Source organism: Rousettus aegyptiacus, unplaced genomic scaffold, assembly GCF_014176215.1.
Source record: "Rousettus aegyptiacus isolate mRouAeg1 unplaced genomic scaffold, mRouAeg1.p scaffold_m13_p_7, whole genome shotgun sequence".
Lineage (NCBI taxonomy): Eukaryota > Metazoa > Chordata > Mammalia > Chiroptera > Pteropodidae > Rousettus > Rousettus aegyptiacus.
Genome location: NW_023416310.1, coordinates 3,594,035 through 3,616,365, shown reverse-complemented (window position 1 = coordinate 3,616,365; position 22,331 = coordinate 3,594,035). Strand labels below are relative to the sequence as shown.

The 22,331-nt window shown below is 40.8% G+C and overlaps 1 protein-coding gene across 2 annotated transcripts in view; it reads right to left on the bottom strand.

Annotated features, from left to right (window-relative positions):
* The window catches only part of TAF1B (TATA-box binding protein associated factor, RNA polymerase I subunit B), a 60,802-nt gene that overhangs the window by 24,092 nt on the left and 14,379 nt on the right, over positions 1 to 22,331 (bottom strand). For both annotated transcript variants that reach the window (XM_016121155.2, XM_016121156.2), the window contains exons 7-8: positions 18,569 to 18,725; positions 13,167 to 13,266 (exon numbers count right to left, since the gene is read on the bottom strand). In XM_016121155.2, the coding sequence (XP_015976641.2) occupies positions 13,167 to 13,266; positions 18,569 to 18,725 (257 nt within the window). The remainder of the gene's footprint in view (positions 1 to 13,166; positions 13,267 to 18,568; positions 18,726 to 22,331) is intronic.

Here is a 22,331-nt window from a genome sequence, read left to right as displayed (position 1 = left end):
GTGCACTTGCGAATTTCAGCGATGGTTCAATTAAGACGCTGTCTGGGGCCAGGAAGGAAAGAAAACATCAGCGGGTTTCTATTCATGCTGGCAGAGCAGCCCTGGAGGGAAGGAGCGGGGGTGAGGGAAACCGAGAATACCTGTTACGCTTGCCTTAATTTCCCTCGGGTAGACTTTAAATCTGTCAAATTATTCTAACAAAGATTGCGAAAACAATTCCAAGAGCTACATGTGGCCTACAGAGTATGGTGGTGAACAAATCCAGAATAATGTTTGAAGGCCCAGAGTGTATTGAAACTTGATCCATTAAGACCTTCCTTTGAAGGTGCTTGAGAAGTGACTGACAGCTCTGAAGGAGTCTTTTTCTTCCTTCAACCAACAGGGCTGGTTGCACAAGAGGGTGTAAGACCGCTCCGAGGCAAGATGAGTCACCGGGCAGAGTGGGTTTGGCCGAACCAGCATTACATCTTCTCTTTTTACTCATTCAGAGAGAAGATCAGAATGTTGTTGATCAACATTCAAAATCCTGGAGATGAGCTTCGGAATGAAGCTCCAGTTTCTTCTTTATCCATTCTCGCCAAGTCTGAGGGATGATGAAATGACTACTTCTTGAGAGGATTTATAAACACTGTCAAGGACCACGGTAGAATAATATGTGCGTTCCACATTATCTGTTAAGAAATTGGTCTGTGGCTTGAAAATGTATAAAAATAAAGCAAACCAAGGCTGAAAAGCCAGAAGTAGCCCCACTGGCGGAATGAACTGTAACAGTGACAAGTGTGTCTAGGCCCGACTTCGGTTTGAGCAGCGAGTGATCATTTGGCTCTCTGTATAGAGGTGTTGTCCCTGAAAGCCACCAGTATTTTGTTCATTCCACCAGATGAACTAAAAAATCTTCGCTACAAGTAAACGATGCTTCGAATCGGCACCATACTCCAGAAACTTGAGCCAAACGTGAAACAGCAGAAGAGGCAGATAAAGAAGGAGGCTGTCTTCAAATTAAATAAGTAAAAACAAACAAACAAACAAACAAACAAACAAATAAATGAAAACCCTACCTACCTGGAGTAGGGAATCATAACTCAGAAAAAAGATGGTTGGAAATACAGAAACTTAATTCGTACACCTGTCTCCTCTCCTGAGCTTTGCTCCCGAGGCAGGGCAATGGCAGGCGGCCTGCCCGCTCAAAGAAAGAAAACAAACCACATCAATACTCTCTGTACTCTGGATTCCACTCCCCTGTTTTAAGAGAACTTTGTCAGATTTGTTTTTCTTGGGACGGAGGGCTCCATTTAAATACTAACAGAACAACTTAATGCATAGAAATAGTTCATCTAGGATAAAGGTTTTAAGTCTTTAAGGCTTTTTTTTGTTTTGTTTTCTTGTTTTTGGTTTGTTTTTAAGGTGGTGTGCTCAACTTTCTGGAACAACGAAGACAAAATAAAACCAAACACAGAAGAAAAACAGTCCCCAGCAGCCCACACACACACTGGCATGACCTGCAACGCCATCTCCTAGAACAATCGCACCTTCTGTCATTTCTGGGGGAGGTAGAGCTGCTGCAGGAGCCAAGACTTAGTGGAGAGAGCTAAGACATGGACGGAGGGAAGAAAATGCTTCCTTTGTTAATGAAAAGCTGTTTCCATTTAAAAGTTTCAACATACTATGGAAGAGTGAATGCACTTTTGTGAGCAAAGGCAAGCATACAATGAAGAAAAGCTGCCTGTAGATTAAATAAACAATCATTTGAAGACATCCAAACCTTCCCCATTTTTCTTGAAAAAGGAGGGAGGGAATGTGGACTATTACTAGATAGGGCAGGAGCTGTGTCTAAAAGGTATAATAAATATGACACATAGGGCTTCCGGAGCGATACAGATTCATTTAGTTACAATAGTAAAAAATCACAAGCTTCATATGCTTTTTAAAAAGACTACAACGCTGTAATAAATTGTCCTAGCATGCATTAAAAACAGAGTGCTTGGGAAAGCATTTTATTGAATTTCACAAATATTTCAGCGAGTTTATTTTCCTTCATGAAGCAATGCCTCAAGACAGGTAAGGACAAGCTAGAGTTTCTGTTACACAACAGCAGGCTCTTGTGATAAACCTGATTATAATACCCTGTCAGAGGTGAACTTCCTGCTTAGCTATTAAAAAAGAGAGTACAGTGCCTCGCCCTTATTCTTATTGTTGTTTCGAAGCAAAGATTCAGCTGAGAAAAAGCTAATGCTACATGCACCTGTTAATTCCAACTTAAAATAAGACTTTCTATTACAAAGGACAATTAATAAGGCATAAAAGTAATGGTAGAAGTAATGAGAAAGCATTGTAATACATTATTTATGGAAAAAAGATAAAATGAATTACACATGCATTATGATTCACAAAATAGTTCACCTCGCATTTTCAGCCTGCTAGATTTATCCTAATGGTTGTAAATCTACCATTTTTTGAATTTTTTTTTTTATATGCAAAGTCAGGTCTACTGGAAGTTTGTGGTAAACACATTACTTTATGTGAAACACAGTCTTGGCCTGGGGATGAGACTGTCTTGGAAACGCTGTCAACTTGCACAGACAGACAAAGCTTATGGATAAATACGAACGTAAGAAGTGACCAGTGAAGACCGGCCAAGTGAACAGGAGACAGTAATTTGTTTTGGCCTCAGGATCAGAGCTAGAAAAAACTTACTGGGGTCATCCTTCTTAAGACGTACCTGTCCTCCAAAAACCCCGCTGACTGTTGCACAGCTATGTTCAAATTTCATATATCTGTACTACGGAAGATCGAAAGTTGATATCCAGAAGGGTAGGTAATCCCCCAATAATTTCTTTGATTTTGGAAGGGTTATGTGATGATTTCTGCAGCAGATTCACCTTTGTCATTCCTAGGTTTTCTTTAGGCAAGAGTACAACCTGCTTCCCATCCCCTCTCCTGGGAAGCAGAGGTGAGGGGAGGAGACCCGGGCTAAACCCGCTGGCACTGCAGGGTGCCGGCCCTGGATCCGACTGAATCACAGATAATCTACATGAAATCATCGGTTTCACTTAGCAAATGTGAGGTATGATTCTCCTAAAAGAAAAACCATCAATATAATCTCATGCAAACATTTTTTGACCAAGGTAATTCACTATTGGGTTCTGGATATTGGTAAAGAGTACAAATTAACTGGTAAGATTACTTATCTCACAATGCTTTTCATGAGTGATACTGACACACCCATAATTTGCATTTTAAATATCCTCATTTATAAGCAGAAATTATATCTCTTACATATTTACCACTAAAATATTAATAGAACACTTTTTAGATTTTTTCAATCAAATGCTACTACTTAATGGCTTCCTGATATAGTATGTAATAAATATATCAGAAGCAGCCCGGAAGTTTCCTGCTTTGGTGGAAAAAACTCCCCAAGATATCAATTTAAGGTCTCTTGAAAATAAGTATTTAAATTTATTGTTTTTTTAGCTATTTCAAATCATTTAATCGGTAAAAACAGACCGAGTCCTTACCATGTATACAGAAGAATTATATTAGATATTTTTTTTATTTTATTTTTTTACTTATTTATTTACATTGGGTATTATGGATAATAAAATAGAGGCATTAAATATTGTCCCTACTCTCAAAAGGATGCAAGACATATACAAATAAACACATGTATTCCGTATTACATTACCTTTTACTCTGTTTCAGAAATTCTATTTAGATAACATCCTCTAGCTGCTTCTAAAATCTTGAAAATGCAAAAGAACACACATAACGTATCTGTAAGCTACGAAGCATGATAATAAAATGAATGCTCGTGAGTCCACTGCCTGACTAAAGACCTGGGATGTTGCCAACACTCCTGCAGGGGCCAGTGCACTCCGCCCCCTGCCTCGCCTTCCCTCTGCCTCGCCCTCCACGGGTTCACAAACTTGCCTTCTTAAAAATAGTTTTACCATACACATATATATACCTAAACAAGTATCTTTAGTTTACCTTCTTTTTGAGCTTAAGAGAAACAGTATCATACTATGTGTAATTTTCTGAGTCTTGCCTTTTATACTCAACAGAATGTTTCTTAGGTTCATTCACGTGGCTTGTGTCTAGTTCATTCATTTTCATTGTTGTTTAATATACCACTGTCTGACTATGTCACACCTTATCCATCCTCCTGCTGAGAGACATTTAGACTGTTTCTAGTTTTGTTTGTTGTTTTTTCATTACCTAGCTGCCTTCTTTACTTTTTATCCCAAACTCCATCAACAGAGAACTAGTTAAGTAAATTGTGGCCTATCTACATTGTACAGCTCTTAGAAGAGTGAAAAGTTAATAACTAAAGTGCAATTATATAATAAAATATCCCTATTCTTAAGAAATATACACTTAAATATTTAAGGGCAATGGGCTATGATACATGTAACTTACCTTCAATGATTCAGAAATAGAATTGCATAGACAGATAAGATAGATGGATCGATAGATACATACATACTTATTAAGATTAGCACAAATGATAAAACAAATGGGATGAATGAAATGTTAACAGTAGTTGAATCTGGGTAAAGAATAAAGAAGTGGTCTTTGCTTTTTTTGTATTTTTTGAATTTCTGCAACTTTGCAGCAAATCTAAAATTTTTCCAAAATAGTTTTTTTTAAAAAAAAAAAGAAAAAGCTCTCCAAAACATAAGTGAAAAAGACAAAGTACAACGGTTAGTGTTACCAAGGCATAATCTCATATTTGCTTATACTTTTGACTAAAATCTCTGTAAGAAACCACTCACCTATTTTATCCCTGTCCCCTCACTCAAGATTAACTTAAAAATAGTCAACAAAAGAAATTATTACTAGGAAAAGTATTTTGTGTAAACAAAAGCTTATAACCATGATCCTTCAATAACACGGTCCAACTAGGGGAAATTTTTAAAACAAAAGTTAGACTATTGACAATATTCATGAATAGAAATTGTAATTTAAAAAAAAAATCCAAGAATGAATGAGCAATGAGATACTTTAATGCATTAAAAAACAGCTGTTTGGGTAACACTCACCTAAAAAGCATCTGAATATTGAGTCTACTTTCAAATGTCTAAAAATTCACATTTGGAACACTTCCATTTCTGTCCATGAAGGATTACCTACTATGGGAATTGACTTTCCACCATAAACAATCAGAGAACTAGAAAAATAGATATATAAAGTAACAGTTCCAGGCACTGGACAACAGGAAGCACAGAACTACAATGGCTGAGAGAAAAGAAACAAATGGCCCCAGTTTACTGCCTGGAGGCAGTTTCCGAGCTGCAGTGGAGGTGGGGGGGTGGGTAGTGAAACAGAGCCCAGGGTCCTGCTGAATTGAGGAGACAAATACTGGAGCTTCTGGAAGCTGAGGTGGCTATAATTTGTAGGCAGAGTACCAGTGAGGATAAAGCTGCACAGAGGGAGAACTGCAGAGATCTGAAAAGGGTCCTCTCACATCTCTGGCTGAGTACCAACCAGTGCATGCATGGGAAACAACCATCATCACCATCATCACCATCATCACCATCATCACCATCATCACCACCACCACCACCACCACCACCACCACCACAACCCGAGGCCAGGGGAGAAAAATCATTGCTTTTTTTTTTTTTTTTTTTTTCCAGTAAGTCAAAACAATTTGCAGAATTCACATAGGCACCAGCCAGAGTAGAGAGACTTCATAATATCCGCGGCATTGGGTAGAATCTTCAGAAAAGATAAGCATCAATAGTGGAACTAAGTTAGTCCCAGAATAAAAGCCCTGGACCAGCCATAAAATAGCTTAATAGCTTAAAAACAAGCTTCTAAAAGATCAGACTGATCTCCATCTTAGCTCATTAGACAGCAGAACAAAAATTCAGTAAATGACAACATAAAATTTATAGTGTCTGCGTACAATAAAAAATTACCAGGCACGCAAAGAAGCAGAAAATATGACATAACTAGGAGGTAAACCAATCGATAGAAAGAGAGTCAGGAATAACAGAGACAATAGAATTAGTAGAAAAGACCCTTAAGCCACCTACTATAAATATTGTCAATATGCTCAAGGATATAAAAGAAAACAAACATAATGAGAGAAATGGAAAAAAAAAAAGACTAGAATGGAACTTCTAGAAATAAAAAACACAGACTCTGAAATGAAAAAATACACTAGATTAGACATTCAAGAAGATGGGTGAATTTGAAGACATAACAATAGAAACTAAAACAAAATACACTGAGAAAGAAGACAAGAAGAAAAAAAAAAGAAAAACAGGAAAAAAAGAACATGAGCCTTAGTGAGGTGAGGGACAATATCACGTGGTCTAACATGTACTTGGTATCCCCAAATCATGCGGAGTACAGGAAAAAAACTGACGAAATAATGGATGAAAAATTTTACAAATTTGATGAAATCCCTATCAAAATTCCAATGGTTTTTTTCACAGAAATAGAAAACAATCAACCCTAAAATTTGTATGGAACCACAAAAGACACCAAAGAGCCAAAGCCATCACAGAAGGAAGAAACAAAGCTGGAGGCATCGTACTTCCCAATTTCAAACTACATTACAAAACTAGTGATCAAAACAGTATGGTATTGGCATAAAAACAGACACATAGGTCAATGGAACAGAACAGAAAGTCCAGAAATAAACCAACACATATATGGCCAATAATTACAACAAAGCAACCAAGAATATACGATGGGGAAAGGATAGTCTCTTTAATAAATGGTGCTGGGAAAACTGAACAGCTCCATGCAAAAGAATGAAACTGGCCCACAATCTTATACTATACACAAAAATCAACTCGAAATGGAGTAAAGACTTAAATTTAAGACCTCAAACCATATGTGCTGGCTAGAAAATTACTGTTGCTGGAAATTACTGCTTGGCTATCACCCATGGGAACATAGGCTACCACCCACGGGAACATAACATTCTAACAAACAATAAGCTTTCTGCTTCTGTACCACCCGCTTGCACAACCAACCTGTGGGTTGACAGTTAGTAAATAGAAGAAAAATAGACTTTTGTGTTCAGACAGAATGAAGAATGGGGTTTAGGGCTTAAAAACCCTGCACCTCTACATTTTGGGGCTGCTTAACGTGGGGTCTGCGTACCCTGGGCAGACCCAGATGGCTGAATAAAGAGTGTGTTTCCTATACCTCACTGAGTTCTGGTGTGTCTATCGGGGGCTGGCGGCTCCAACACATAAAACTCCTAAAAGAAAACACAGGGGTAAGCTGCTTCACCCCAGTCCTGGCAATGATTGCTTTGGATTTGGCACCAAAAGCAAAGGGAACAAAAGCAAAACTAAGCATGTGGGAGTTCATCAAACTAAAATCTTCTGCGCTGCAAAGGAAACCATCGACAACATGAAAAGGCAACCTATAGAATGGGAAAAAATATTTTCAAATCCTGTATCTGATCAGGGGGTTAATGACCAAAAAATATAAAGAACTTACACACCTTAATAGCAAAAACAAACAACCTGATTAACAATGGGCAGAGGACCTGAACAGACACTTTTCCAAAGAAAACATACAAATGGCCAACAGGTACACGAAAAGGTTCTCAATATCACTAGTCATCAAAAAAATGCAAATCAAAACCACAATGAACTATCACCTCACACGCGTTAGAATGGCTATCATCAAAAAGACAAAAGATGACAACTGTTGGCAAGGATTTGGAGAAAAGGGAACCCTTGTGCACTACTGGTGGGAATGTAACTTGGTGCAGCCACTACAGAAAACAGCACGGAGGTTCCTCACAAAATTAAAAACTGAACTACTATATGATCCAGGAGTTCCACTTCTGGGTACATGACCAAAGGAAATGAAAACAGGATCTCAAAGAGATGCCCGCATCCACGTTCACTGCAGCATTATCCACAATAGCCAAGAGAAGGAAACGACCTGAGTGTCTATCAATGGGTGAATGAATAGAAGATACGAGAAAAAAGAAAATCTTGCTATTTGTGACAATATAAATGGAACCTGAGAACATTATGGTCAGAGAAATAAGCCAGAAAGAGAAGGACAAATACTATATGCTATCACTTATATGTGGAATCTAAAAAAAAAAAAAGTCAAACTCATGGAAACAGAGAGTAGAAAAATGGTTGCCAGAGGCTGGGTGGGGTGGGAAATTGGGAGATGTTGGTAAAAGGGTACCAACTTTCAGCTATAAGATGAATAGGGTTTGAGGAGCTAATGTAAAACTTGGTGATTTTAGTCGAAAGCACCGTATTATATAATTGAAATTTGCTGAAAGTAGACTCTAAATGTTCTAAACAAACAAACAAATAAGTGAGGCGATAAAGTGTTAACTTGATGGGGGAATCCATTCACAATATACATGTATACCAAATCACTATGACATACATGTTAAATATCTTACAATTTTGTCAATTATATCTCAATAAAGCTGAAAAAAATACACACACACACAACGAAAAAAATCAAGTCTGAGGAAAATAGAATGACATCTTTAAAGTAATGAAAGAAAAGTATGAACCCAGAATTCTGCATACCACTAGTGAAAATGTATTTTCAAAAATGAAGGCATGGAGGTGGTTCCATAGTGTAGCGGTTAGCGTGTCTGCTTTACATGCAGAAGGTCCTGGGTTCATGCCCCAGTGGAGCCACAGTCCAGGGTCTATGACCATGCCACCCTGAACAAGCCTGATATCTGATCTTGGAAGCTCAGCAGGGTTGGGCTTGGTTAGTACTTGGATAGGAGACCACCTAGGAAGACCAAGTGCTGCAGGCGTAAATAATAATAAAAAAAAATGAAGGCAAAATAAAGGCTTTTTTGAGATCAAGAAATGCCAAAAGAATTTATTACCAGAAGACCTGTACTATAAGAAATGTTAAAAGACATTCTGTAGACAGGAAGAGTGACAGAAATGGGAAATATGTGAGAAGTTTTTCTCATTTTAATTTCTTAAAAAGAGAGGTGACTGTTGAAAGGAAAAAGAATCCCAATGCACTGTGGGGTTTATAACAAGGTAAAAGTGGTGGGAGGAGGAAAGCGGAAGCGCACTGTGGAAGGGTCTCACGCTACACACGCCCTGGTGCATCTGAGGTACGCCGTGTCAAAGACGAATACTGTCAATTCTAGAGCAACCTCGTAGAAACGGAGGTGTAATTAATAATAATGACGATTAAATGGAATACAAAAATCTTAATTCAAAAGAAGGCAGGAAAAGAGGGAAAAGAGAATAAATACTAGATAGGACAAATAATAGCAAGATGGCAGATTAAAATCCCACCCTATTTATAGTTACATCAAATGTAAATGATCTAAACACTTTAATTAAAAGGCAGAGGTCATGAGAATTAAATAAAAAAAAATCAAGACTTAACTACATACTATCTACCAAATGTCCATTTTAAATATAAAGATACAGAAAGGTTAAATCTAAAAGATCAGGAAAAGATACAGCGTGCAAACATTCATTTTTTTAAAAAGGTTGGAGGGGCTACATTATATCAGACAAGGTAGATGTCAGAACAAGAAATATTACCAATATTACAAAACTTGTCTCAAATTGTAAAAACTTGGAGCGGAAAACGGTTTAGATTGGATGCAATACTGAGAACTAATATTTCGGGCTGAAACCCTGAATCGTCACCAGACACAAAGGTGGCCATGACAGCTGCAGGCGCCTCTCAACCACACTGCTCGAAGAAAGGAGGCGCGAACCTGAACAGAGCGCCTAAGCGAGGCTTCAGGGCAGCGTGAGCCGCACTGGCCACCGCAGTCACAGTCTCAGTCCTGCGCGTTAACGGCACTGTTGCAGTCATTTAAACATGCAGCGACAATGGCATCTGTTACTATTTGAAAGGATACAGCGAATAGATATTAAAACAATTATTTTTATAGAGTGAAACTTGAGCATTTATGTGAGTATACATAAAGTGAAACAAAATTTCTTAATTCGAAAGGCAATTACTGGTTAGATACCAATCCAAGCATATAAACCGAGCCCAGGAAGCAATATCCTTTGCAAGAAGCCGAATTTATGGCAAGCAAAATATAAAATACCATAGTGAAAAGCAAGAGTCATATCGGTGGACTTCCTGCAACCCGCTTTGAAAACACTTAGAAATGGGCACACTCAAAGAGGTTTTTTAAACAGATCTTTAAAATGAAAACTTTATTTTCCAAAAATGGTACATTTTTTCATTTTTCTCCTCCAAGAAGATTGATTACCCTTTTAATCCTCACCTCAGAGGAAAAGCTTTTCCATCCAGGGGCCTGAAAGGGAGCCAGCCTATTACCATTTGAATTTCTGTGATATGCCTGCATTTTGAATATATTATCTTAAAAAATCCTCATTAGAACTCTAATGAAGTAGAGGTATATTTATTCTCAAGTCATATTTCTTCTTAGGTCAGTTTCCTTAACAAAAAAATAAGAAAAGCAGACTAAGTGATCTGGTATTTGTTCCTAAGAAGCTTACAATTTGTTAAAGACAATAAAGTAATAATTTTAGGCACTAGAAAAAACTGCAAATAATTTCCACCAAGCAAAAATTATTCATATAACCTGAATGGTGGACGGCTCTGAGAAATCAAGTTAAACCTCAGCCAGTTAGGACGTAGAATAAAGAACATACTAGGGATTGAGAGGTGAGAGAAGGGGAGAGGGAAGGAAGGCAAAAAAGAAGCGAGGGAGAGAGAGGAAAGAGAAGTTTTTATTAACCAAGATTAATAATGCAAAAATGATAACACAGTCCCATTGGTCCCTCTAGGAAAACTGAACAAATATAAAAACACATACCTAGAATTATTAAACCAAAAGTCTTTTCCTTTCAGCAGAACATTTAAACAAGGCTTGGATGACTAGCTATAAACGACTTTTAGCAGGTAAATATAAAATTACTTATTAATGAATTATACGGATTTTAAAATCAATTCTTTAAATTAAATAAAACAAAATGAAACAAAACAAAAACCCTCTGTGACAGTTTCAGGGTAGCATCAGCAGTGTCCAAGGAATGCCCGGAAGTCCAGACTTCCTGTCTCATTGAGCACGGGATGCCATCAAAAAAAGATGAAAAACCAACTGACCGTGAGTAACAGGCTCGTTCTGAAACTAAGAGGCTGTATTACTTTCTGCCCAGACATGAACGGGCTCCTGACATGCTCGGTGCATCTCACACTGAGTATTTCTCTCTCCGATTTTACCCAAGTTCCACTACATTGCTGACAAATTAGCTGGGGTCCGGAGTGCTGGCTGGAAAAGCAGGACATGCCCTCTGTGTCTACGGTCCTTTGAGTAAACGATCGCAGCCCTGCCCAAGCTGAGAAAGAGACCACCCTGCCTTTTAATGAAGGTGCGCCCTTCAGGAAGGCTAGTCTGTGCCTCATGTCAGGACACGTGGACTGCTACCCCACGGTCACTGCTAGCCTGGACCACGCTCCAGCTGGCTCTTCTCTGCCACAGGGCCACCTCGCGGTTTTGGTAACCAGTATGGAGCCCCTTTTTTGCCTTAGTAACGTACCCCCACTTCCTGACCTTGCTGCTCCCCACCCACCCACCCCACCATCACTGCTTGGTATGGTCCCTCGTTTCTGTCTCCTTCCAGAGTAAGACTGCCTTGGCTACGCTGGACGACGTTCAGATTGAGAACACCAGGCGAGGCACCTAATCTCTCTGTCCCAATTTCCTCATTTGTGAAAAAGGGGTGATAATAATGCTACATACTTCATAGGGTTGGTGTAATTAATGAGCTTATGAAATATTTAAAACAGGGCCTGGTGCATGATGGGCACTACCTCTACTATTATTTCTGTTTCGTTTGTCCAGGTCGAGCGGTAGCTGCAGCCACACCCTCCTGCCTCGTGCTTCCCCTGGATGGGCGAGCGCCAGCGCACTCGGAATTCATCTTCTCTCTCCCAGGTATGAAATAAATGGTGACTCCAAGGACGCAGCACTCGGAACCCACCCTCAAGCCTGCTTTCTGCTCTCTACATCTATGGGAACTGCTCCAGCACGAATGTGGTGCGGGTGGAGCCAGTGCTGGTTTAAAAATCTAATGTTCCCTTCAAATCATCCACAGTAACCAATATTCTAAGTCAATGCAAAATGCTGCTAATACTTATAACCTCAGATGCAAAATGCTATGGTATGTGGCAAACTTATGTATCCGTACTTCCGCTCATCTATTTCCTTCTGGCTCAGTGCTTCAAAATTAACACATCGTATTATTATATTTGCATAGCACCCGTTTAAATGTTCTGAAGAACAAGGGTGACAAGGAGGGCAGAGGAGCAGGCAAACAGGGCAAAAGATGATGCGGTGAGCAAATGGCCCCAGTCTGGGCCCACCAACTGTGTGAGCCTGGCAAACCATTCTGCCTTTCTGAGGTATCTGCTCACACGTAAAACTGGGATAAAGAGCACTATACTTATCATGCAGGGGTTTATTAAGGATCACAAGTGTCTCTCCAATTAAATTGCAAATAATGCGAAGCTCATGAAGATTAGGAAGGTCTATGAAAATAACTCCCTAAGTGGGCAAATGAAGGATGATATTTAATATTAATACTTAGTATACTGAAACCTTCTGATGAAGAACAAAGGGAAGATAACACTTGAGTACTATAAATAGTGATAAAGACTCATAATTACAAGGCGAAAGCCTTCATTGGAGGCATCTGAAAACAGATCTAGAAAAAGACTAATGTGAGCAAAGGATTTAAAAATTAGTGCCTCTTGAAACAAGGTAGTAACTTTCTTTTATTTATTATTTTATTTTATACTATGTTACTTTTATCCAAAGCAATATAGTATACAGATAACAACAAAAACCTTTTTTTTTTTTTTTGGAAATTTGAAATTAAAGGTCTCTATATAAAACTTTTAAAGTTTAGTTTCAACAATATACCTGTCTGCAATACACACACCTTACAGCATAGCTATATTCTGAGGATAACTTAAAGGATTAGAAAAAGCCACATAAGGAAAATAAAAATCTATAACTCTACTCTTCATTAAATTATGACAAATGTTCCATATTTGGACAGAAGAAAAACTAGATGACATTCTAAAAAAACTCTAACACCAAATAAGAAGTCAGGCAAGGAACATAAATCACCACACGACTCTTGTGTCTTATTAGTGACTACAAAAGAAAAAAGAAAATCACTTACCTCTATAGCAAAGATTCCTTTGTCACGCCCATATAATTTCATTTCTTCTGGAAAATGCTGAAAAGCATTTATGTAAGGAATATGGTCCTCTTCAACAAATCTATATTTTAAGAAAGAAAGAGTTTATTATTAACCAATGTCATCCCAATAAATTTAATTTTAAAAAAGTTTCAATAAGAGATCTGTACGGATTTACCAAAGTAAATGAAAGAATTGAAAATGTTATATTTCAAAGACAAGGTAAGAATCAATTCTGCGTGTTATTATGTTTTTAAGGGTGATAAACCTGAAAATATCTATTATTCTCTGTACCCATGTATGGAGAAAACACTTAGTCAATTATGTTATCATCTCTTAAGCTTCTAAGCAGATGCACAGTCTATTTCTAAGAAGTGCGTGTCCCGTCGATTCTCCGCCGGGCTTGCGGACACGGCGTTTCTTCCCTCCATCGCTCCCCTACTATTTTTTAAATCACTTCTTCCGGGGGACTTTCCTTGACCCTTGTTTTGCTGGGACACCTTCCTTGTCTACCTTTCTGTCCCAGTACCTACGATAGTGCATGGCTGATGCTTGTCAGTGGAAGAACAATGAGGGGAAGGCACCTTGCCCGTTTGCTTACCACTTCCTCCTAACATCTGGGACACGGTAGCTAATCAAATATTTTTGAGTAAATTACTGAGTTTGAAGAAACTAGCACACATATATAAGTAAATACATGTACGTAATTATTTATAATTAATTCACCAGAAATGTATCGAGTAGTATACATCCAGCACTATTCTAGGCGGTAGGGATACAGCAGTAAAAACATAGGAAAATATTCGTGTTCCAAAGGAGTTTACATTCTATTGTAAAAGAGGAAGATGACAAACAAAACAAGTAAGTGAAAGATACAGTATGTTAGATAGAAACAAACATTTAAGGGGAAAAATAAAGTAGGGAAGAATAGAGAATGAGGAGTAAGGGTAATACAACCTGTACTATTTATATATACGTATCTATATATCAGATTTTTCAAATAAGAAAATCGTTAAGGAAAACAAGATAAAGACAGGAATAAGTATATAAAATATTTTGCCTTAAAGTCTTTGTGGTTGGTAGAGCTGGCAGTTAGTTAAAGAACAATATTGATTCAACTTTAATTTCAAATAAAAAATGTGATTTCTTAAATTTTTTAGTCTACTGAAAGTGGAGAATTAAAGTAAATATTTTATGTTAAATGGTGTTTTATAAAGTCTCATGACGAAACAGGGTTCATTACAGCAGCCCTGTAAAGAAAACCACCCACCCAGGTTTTTATCAGTTAATTCACATCAGAGTATCTGTACACAGTACTCAGTATTTCTATTATTTTGAAAGGACTTTTTTAGTTCAATATTATTTTATATACAAGGTGTATTCCATGTTTATCGCTTTTATAGCTATCTAGTATTCCATGATGTTAATATATTAATAAATTATCTAGTCATTCCCATGTGATAATACACACACACACACACACACGCACGCACATGCACACACATGCACACGCACGCACAAAGATGAGTAAGACATGAAGAATTCCCACCCCGACCCAAGCAGGTCACACAGTCGGCCTGCAGGTGAGTTGACAGGGACAGTGCCACTGTGTCCCCCCAGAGGCAGGCACAGGGCCGCAGGAGCAGAGGAAAGGAGGAGAAACCTTCCTGGGGGAAGCAGGCGGGTCGGCACAGAGCAGGTCTTGGGCATCCGGAGTTTTAACAATTTACATCATTTATAAATAGTGCTGCTCTTAACCTTTTTCCAGGTATTTTTTTCTTTTTGAATCAGAATTTCCTTTCAGAAAAGTACATGCTATTCCAAAAGACAGCCACCACGTCAAAGTCCTGAGCAGTCTATTTCCCTTGGTAAGTATCATCAGATGAGTCTTTGGCTCGGTCTAGGACGTCAGCAGAGGAACACCACAGACTAGAACCCCTCCCGACCAACAGACCACTACTGTAGCCATGTGCCACAGAAACCCTGTCTCTATTTATATTTTTATTATATTTTTCAAAAGTTTTAATCTGTGACAGGTTGGATAGTTAACAAATTGGTTCTTCACTGCAGGTGATATAAGAAGCGCTGCGTTACAGTTAAGTCAGATCTGCCTGCAAAACATCTCCTGAGCCTGTCTGCCTCATTCCAGGCACCACCAGCACCTAGGCCAGCCACTGCCTCCCCGCTGGAAGCACAGCAGAGCCCGCCTGCTCTCCCTGCTTCCACGCCTGCCTTCCTGGGACCCATCTCCCACAGTGCCTGGACGATCACATCCCGCCTCTCCCGCCGTGTCTTCCGCGGGCTTACTCCACAGTCCTAATGAGCACGGGGTGTCCCTTCAGAGCGAGGACTACTCCATGGAAAGAGACAGAGGACATGGCTGCACGACCTTGGGAATATACGGAAAACCCTGAATTGCGAGGGAAGGGACCTTGCCCATTTGCTTACCTCTCCATCCCAATGTCTGGCGCCCTGCTGTATGTGAATTACACCACGATTTTTAAAAAGCTGAACTCCCAGCTTGGCTGACAAAGACCCGTATCTGGCCCCTGCTTAGGGCTCCCCGCCCTCGCCCTCCCACTCCCGCAAGTGCGCTTCACTCCGTCCCGCCGGCCTCCACGGCTCCTCGCTCGCAGCTCGCAGGGAGCTTGCTCTCGCTTCGGGGCTTCCTCTGCTGGGAATGCTAGTAGTTCTGACCCTCACTGCTGGCTCCACTTTCATTCAAAGTGCAGCTTAAACTCACCTTCCCAGTGAGGCCTTCCCTAATAACCAGTCTAAAGCAGCCACTTTTCATGCCCCCCACATCGGTCAGTTTCGATCTTCTGCGCAGTACTCCACTGAGCATTTTTATTTATGTATGTATACGTATTTGCTCATCTGTTTCCTCCTCTAGTCTTGAACTTCATGAGAGCAGGGACTTAATCTATATGATTCATGACTATAACCTCAAGGGTCTAGCCTCTAGACCTGCATATAGTCAACATTCAATAAACATCTATGAAATGAATACGCGTTGGCTATTTTTATTTTTTATTATTATTGCTAGACAGGCGGGGTCCCTTAAAGACTATTTGAGCCTAAGGACCGTGGATGCTGCTAAATGATTTGAACAGAGGAGTGATGCACAGGATCAGTAGAAGATAGATGGGTAGAGATATATGGGTGCTGCGGCCAAGCTGATCATGTATTCTCTTCAAATCAATGTTCTCCAAATATTTTTTCAAAGTTTGGCAGTAGTTCTCAAACTTCAGCATCCATAGGAATCTCCTGGAGGGCTTATTGAAACAGAGATTACCAGGCCCTACTCCTAGAGTTTCTGATACAAAAAGTTAGAATGGGCCCAACGATTTGCATTTCTAACAAGTTCCCAGGTGATTCCGCGGGTCAGAGGACCACACTTTGAGAACCTTCTCTGAGAAAAGTAAAGAGGATGAGCAGTGATAGTCTCTTCTCCGATTACTCCAAGCAATGATGCTCAGTTCCCAAATGTGTACGCATGGAGGAAAATAAAAGCCTTCCAGCTAACTAGATCCAATTTCCTTGAAGGCACTGTAGAATTCTCCTCAGAGGGAGTCAAGAGGAAGAGGGGAACTGGGGGCAACTGTAAGACAAAGGAGTAGGATCTTACCCTCGTCCTTCCAACCACGTAGAGCGTTCTCCCAGGAATCCTTTCGGGCGAATATTATTTACTCCATCTTGTTAGATTTCTAGGAGAATTTCGTTATCTCCTAGCAGGTTGCCCTGGGTAAGATGGCCAGCCCTTTACCCAGCATTAATGGCATGATTAGATGGCTGTTTCTGTAAGATCCCTCCGGTTGTGGAGGAAAATGGATAGGAGGGACACAAGACTACAGGCACGGGCTCGCGTGGGAGGTTCCTGAGCAGTCGAGGTGAAGACAGAGGGAATGGGGAGAAAAAAGTTTCAAGAGTTATTCTGGAAGTATAGTTGGTAGGATGCGATGACTAATTGTATATGCAGAGAGGAAAGAGTCAAGGATGATTCTTAGGTTTCTGAATAGGACGCAACAGCGTGCATGGTATTTACAAAGAAAGAAAACACTGGAGAAGGAGCTGAACTGAGGAGAAAGATGATGAACCTCTTTTGGTCACGCTGATTTTGAGATACCGTAAAGACACCCAAGGAGTGTCCAGCAGGCAGTTGTATATCGTGTCATAATATGCATAATATATGGGTCTGGCCTCAGTAGGCAAGTCTGGGCTGGAGATACAGATTTGGGAGTGATCATCATAGAGGCAGTAATTAAAGCCTTGGAGAAGATGAGATCACCCGATGAGGGCATACAGAGCAAGATGAGGTTTTTAACTTAACAGTAAAATTTACTGAATCACAGATTATCTGCATGCAGAGTTAATCACATTTGAGAAAAGCCTTGTTATTTGGTTGATGTGGCCAAATTCAAAGGCACTATCATCATTTATTTAACCAAAGGGCCCAGCGCCAATGATGACGATGTGGAGGAGGAAGGAGGAAGGAGGAAGGAAGAAGGAAGGAGGAGGAAGATGACCGCAGAAACAATAACCAGCACTGAGTTCCCACCCTGTGCCGGGCACTGTCCACGGCTTCTGGTGGAGTACTACGCATCGAAAGCAGTTACAACCCTATGAGGCAGACATCATCGTCAGCCCCATTTTCCCGGTGAGGCGACGGGCAGAGAGAAATTAAACAACTTACTCTGGGTCACGGAACCTGTAAGCGGCAGAGCCAGAATGCGAACCCAGGGATCTGTTTCTAAATCTGTTCCCTTACAACCACTCTACACGCTGATCAAACCCAAATGTTGTTAATTAGAACATAAAAAGCAAGGGGAAAAACTAACACATAAATGATTTTGGCACATCTTCCATTTCATGAGAAATTCTTTCGCACAGTGTCGTAATGTACTCATTAACTATAAAACCCTGTAGATTATCTTTAAAAATGTAAATGCTGACTATCTACCCAACCCACTGGTTTTATTTTCAATTTTACCTTATAAACATAGGCAACCTATATTTTAACTCTTAATAACACCAATGTATGTTTTGTGTAACTACTAATAACCATTTGCCAATGTAAAATAAAGGTTATCTGTTCATCTTCTCCCTCAGAAATGAAAAATATTTAATAATACTACTCAGTACTTAAATGTCACTTTTCACCTTCAGAGCATTTTGCTCACAGTAGATAATTAATTTTCCAACACCCCGTGTAAGGTAAATACTATTATTACCACTATATAAATAAGGAAACCAAGGAGATGAATTACTAGCCCAGGAAGGATCAGAACTCAGGCTCCCCAGTATTTCCCGTCCCTTCCTCAATTTAAGCCTCTTGCGAAATCCAAAATGTACAGAGGATGTCCCATCAAGGAGGCCCAGCTTACCTCAGAAGATCGGAAAGAGTAATTGTTTCTCTTCGCCAAAGCAATGACAGAGAGCAGAAAGCCAGTGTCCTTGGCATGGTCATCTTCACAACCCCTTTCTGCTTTCGTAGTGAATATTCGACTCCATCGAGAGAGCCGGAACAGACGGATGCCGTCTCTTAGGGGACAAATGGAAATTTTTTTAAAGTGCAAGTAACTACTTTGGACAACAAAAGAAGAAACACTAAAAAATCCAAAGGGGCATTTTAAATATATTAAAATTGAGCTGTAATTGATAAAATCTTTACAAAATGCAATTTCCAATAAAGTAGTGATGGCGTAAGAGGAAATTGGTCAAAAAGGTAATTGTTGGTTCTTTGTGAGGGCTGGATGCGCTTGAATTCTGAAGAGGGATTTGACCTGTTTGAATTTTTAAATGTGAATATGAACAATTTTTCAAACACGTAAAAGGGTAAACAAGTGCGAAGCAACACGAGAGAGTGCAGCTGCCCTGGCCCGGGCCTCCTCTCACACGCCCCTTCTCCGACGCGTCCGAGCTCTAGCTGGGGCGGCGCGCCTCCCACGCCCATCCTCGGGGCATCTTCCACCACAGGGCATCATTTTATCCTCACTCCCTCCCTCCACAACACTCCTCTCGTTCTTTGTGCCCCTGTGCTAGGCCAAGGGAAATGACAGTGAACAGGGCCTCACCTCTCCTGGAACCTGCGTCCCAGTAATGGCAGACAGTCAATGAATAAAAAAATTACAGCTGACATATGGCGGAAGGTGTCACAGAAAAGCAGCAATGTGTGGGGCACGGAAAGAAGGCGACAGGAAGGGAGAGACGTGCGACTTTACAGGCGCGGTCGGAGAAGATGCCCGTCTTTGGGAAGAGGACATCTGGGCAGACCGAATGCATCCGGGGAGGTCGTGAGGCTCTGGGGCAGAACACCAAGTCTTCGGCAGCAGTGAACCTGAAGGAACGGCAAGGAAGCCGGTGGGGCGAGCACGTCACGGGCGAAGGGAACGGGGGAGGAGACGCGGGAGAGAGGGAGAAACCGTGTCGTGTAGCGCTCTGCAGGTCACGGGTTGTCCTTCGGATTTTATGCTAAGTATAATAAGAAGTTTCTGGGGGCGTTTTAAACAGAGGAGCAACACGATCTCATTTCTGTTTAAAAAGGTCACTCCGGTTGCTATACGAAGAGTGGCCACAGGACACCACCCCTCCGGGGAGCAATGCCTGCCTGGACCGCAGGGGCGGCGCTGCGGGTGGGGAGAGATGGCTGGATTCTGCGCAGGATTTGAAGGGAGAGTTGAAAAGACTTACTAAAGGACCTGGTGGGAAATAGGAGAGAAAAAGAGAAGACGAGTCTGGTTTTTAGGGTTCTTGTCTGAACAATGAGAAAAACGGAGATACCTTTTACTGAGATAAGGAAGATGGCAAAAGAGGAGGTTTGATGAGAGAAATCCAGCCATCAGAATTGCACACGGAGAGTAAAAGGTCTTAGTAAATATACGCATGGAAATGCTGAGTAAGTGACTGAATAAAAAAATCTTTAGTTTGGAGGAGAGACTGAGCTAGAAAAAGGAATTTTAGAGTCTTTGGGATACAGCTGGTGTTTAAAGCCAGAGTGAAGGTAGACAGAAAGCAGGACTAGAAGGAATCTGAGAGGCTCCGAGCTTTCCTGGACAAAAATTCTCCAAATTATTCCACAGAATCCCTATTCCCAAACCCTGTAAACCCTTTCTTCACAGCATTCACCAGTAACTGAACTTTTCTTTTTGATACGTGCATTTACTGTCCAGCTCCTCCCAGTCTAAACACCTTGAAGGTGGACAGCCTTGCTCACCACTGTGTCCCCACGGCCCAAAACAGGCCTGAGCATGAAAGAAGAACCCCGTAAATATTTGGTAACAAATGGGTCTCGCAGTTCAACTTCTGAAAAGATTCAGGGTCAAGGCATGTTGTGGCAGCATTATTTATAATATGAAAAAAATTTTAAACAATCTAAGTGACTGGAATTGAAATTAATTAAATAACTCCATACGATGGAATGCTACATAACCATTTTCACGATATTTTTAGCAGTGGTTCTCAAAGTATCGCCCCTGGACCAGCGGCATGAGCATCAACGGACAACTTTGGAGAGCTATGCCAGTCCCTGTTCTAACAAGCCCTGTGGGTATCCTGATGGATGCTGAAGTCTGAGGACGACTGTTTTGAAAGAATATATAAGAATACAGATTTCCATAAAATATTATGTTAAAAAAATAGAGAACGGCATATAGCAACTAACTTCCAGTTACGATGAAAGGTTGAAAATACACACTCGCCTCTGCTGTCTCACTTCAACAATCATAGAGCCTCGAAAGAAGGCTCAGGAATTGGTTGAACCAGGTCCCCCCAGAAGCCGGGTGAAGGTAGGGCTGACACCGAAGGAGCGCTTGAAAGTCTGATTAAGACACAGACACTGGATTCCTACCCCAGCTCCTGTGGCCAAATGCCTACCCCTCCCCAATCCTGGCAGAAAAGTGGACGTTTCTCCTCTGGAGAGAGTAAAATAAAAGACCTCTAGAATAGGGCCGTCAGTCATATATAGTTGGGAGTAGGGGTATCTTACATCAAACAGCAGGGTTAAGTGAAAGTTTACTTTCTGAGTCTTGAGACAACCCCCATTCCCCTCGGGCCCTCTCTTCCCGCCCACTTCCCAGGGCAGCCAAGATTATACCCTCCAACCAAAAGACTCAAAGAGATTTCTCTAGAAAATCTGATCAGCTCCAGGGGAAAAGATTTCAAAATGATAATGCTGGAGGTTCGCTTAAGAAAATAATCCAGCTAGATCACCCTCTCATGCAGAGCAGAGCTCACAAGACTCACCATGGTACAAAGCTTTAAGTCAACTTTTTCGTCTCCATTCTTAAACAAGACTAGCCATCTCAGTCAGGCTCACTAAACATTTGAAGAAAGTGTTAAGTGACAGCCAGGTGTCACTTAACAAAAAAAAAATAATAATAATACATTCTGAGAAATTCGTTCTTCATGCAACCATAGGGTATACTTACCCAAACCTAGGTAGTATAGCCTACTACACACCGAAGTGTGTGTGTGTGGGGGGGGGGGGGCGGTGCTTGGAGGGAGGTGCCCTGGGAGGGAGAGTAAATCTCAGGAGAGGAGGGAGAGAGGGAAGAGAATGGGAAAGAAAGGGAGAGCAGAGATCAAAAGAGACACAGAGATTAAAGCTTGAGGCAAGGAATAATAAAAGGGAGAGAAGGAGGAGGGAGAGAGGGAAGGAGGGGGAGAGAGAAAGAGGGAGAGAGGAAATGAACTGGGACAAGAGAGAAACAGAAAAGGAAAGTGAGTTGTGTGCACAGTCTGCATGCAAGGGGGGGTGTCGGGTAGGCCCCCCCCACCCCACTCCCCAGCCCTGACCTCTCGTTCCCTCCCCGACTTCTGCTCCCAGCCTTGGCAGGCACAGGGCAGGTGAAACCCACATTGAGCTTCCTCCTCTATTTAAAGCACCCAGAGCTGGCTGTAATTTCGACATCATAGTTGGGTCCAGCATTTCTTTTCAACCTTGCAAACTTTTTGTTTATAATCCATTATAATCTTAAGGGACCACTGTGTATACGTGGTCCCTCCTTCGCAGAAACGTCATAATGCAGCGTACAACTATATGAACAGCAGAGGCCAAAACGATCAAATGGTGGGGGGGGGGGCGGGTATCATTAATATCCTCAGCTAAATAAGAGGCTCCACAAAAACGAGGGCATAAGTCAGCAAAGA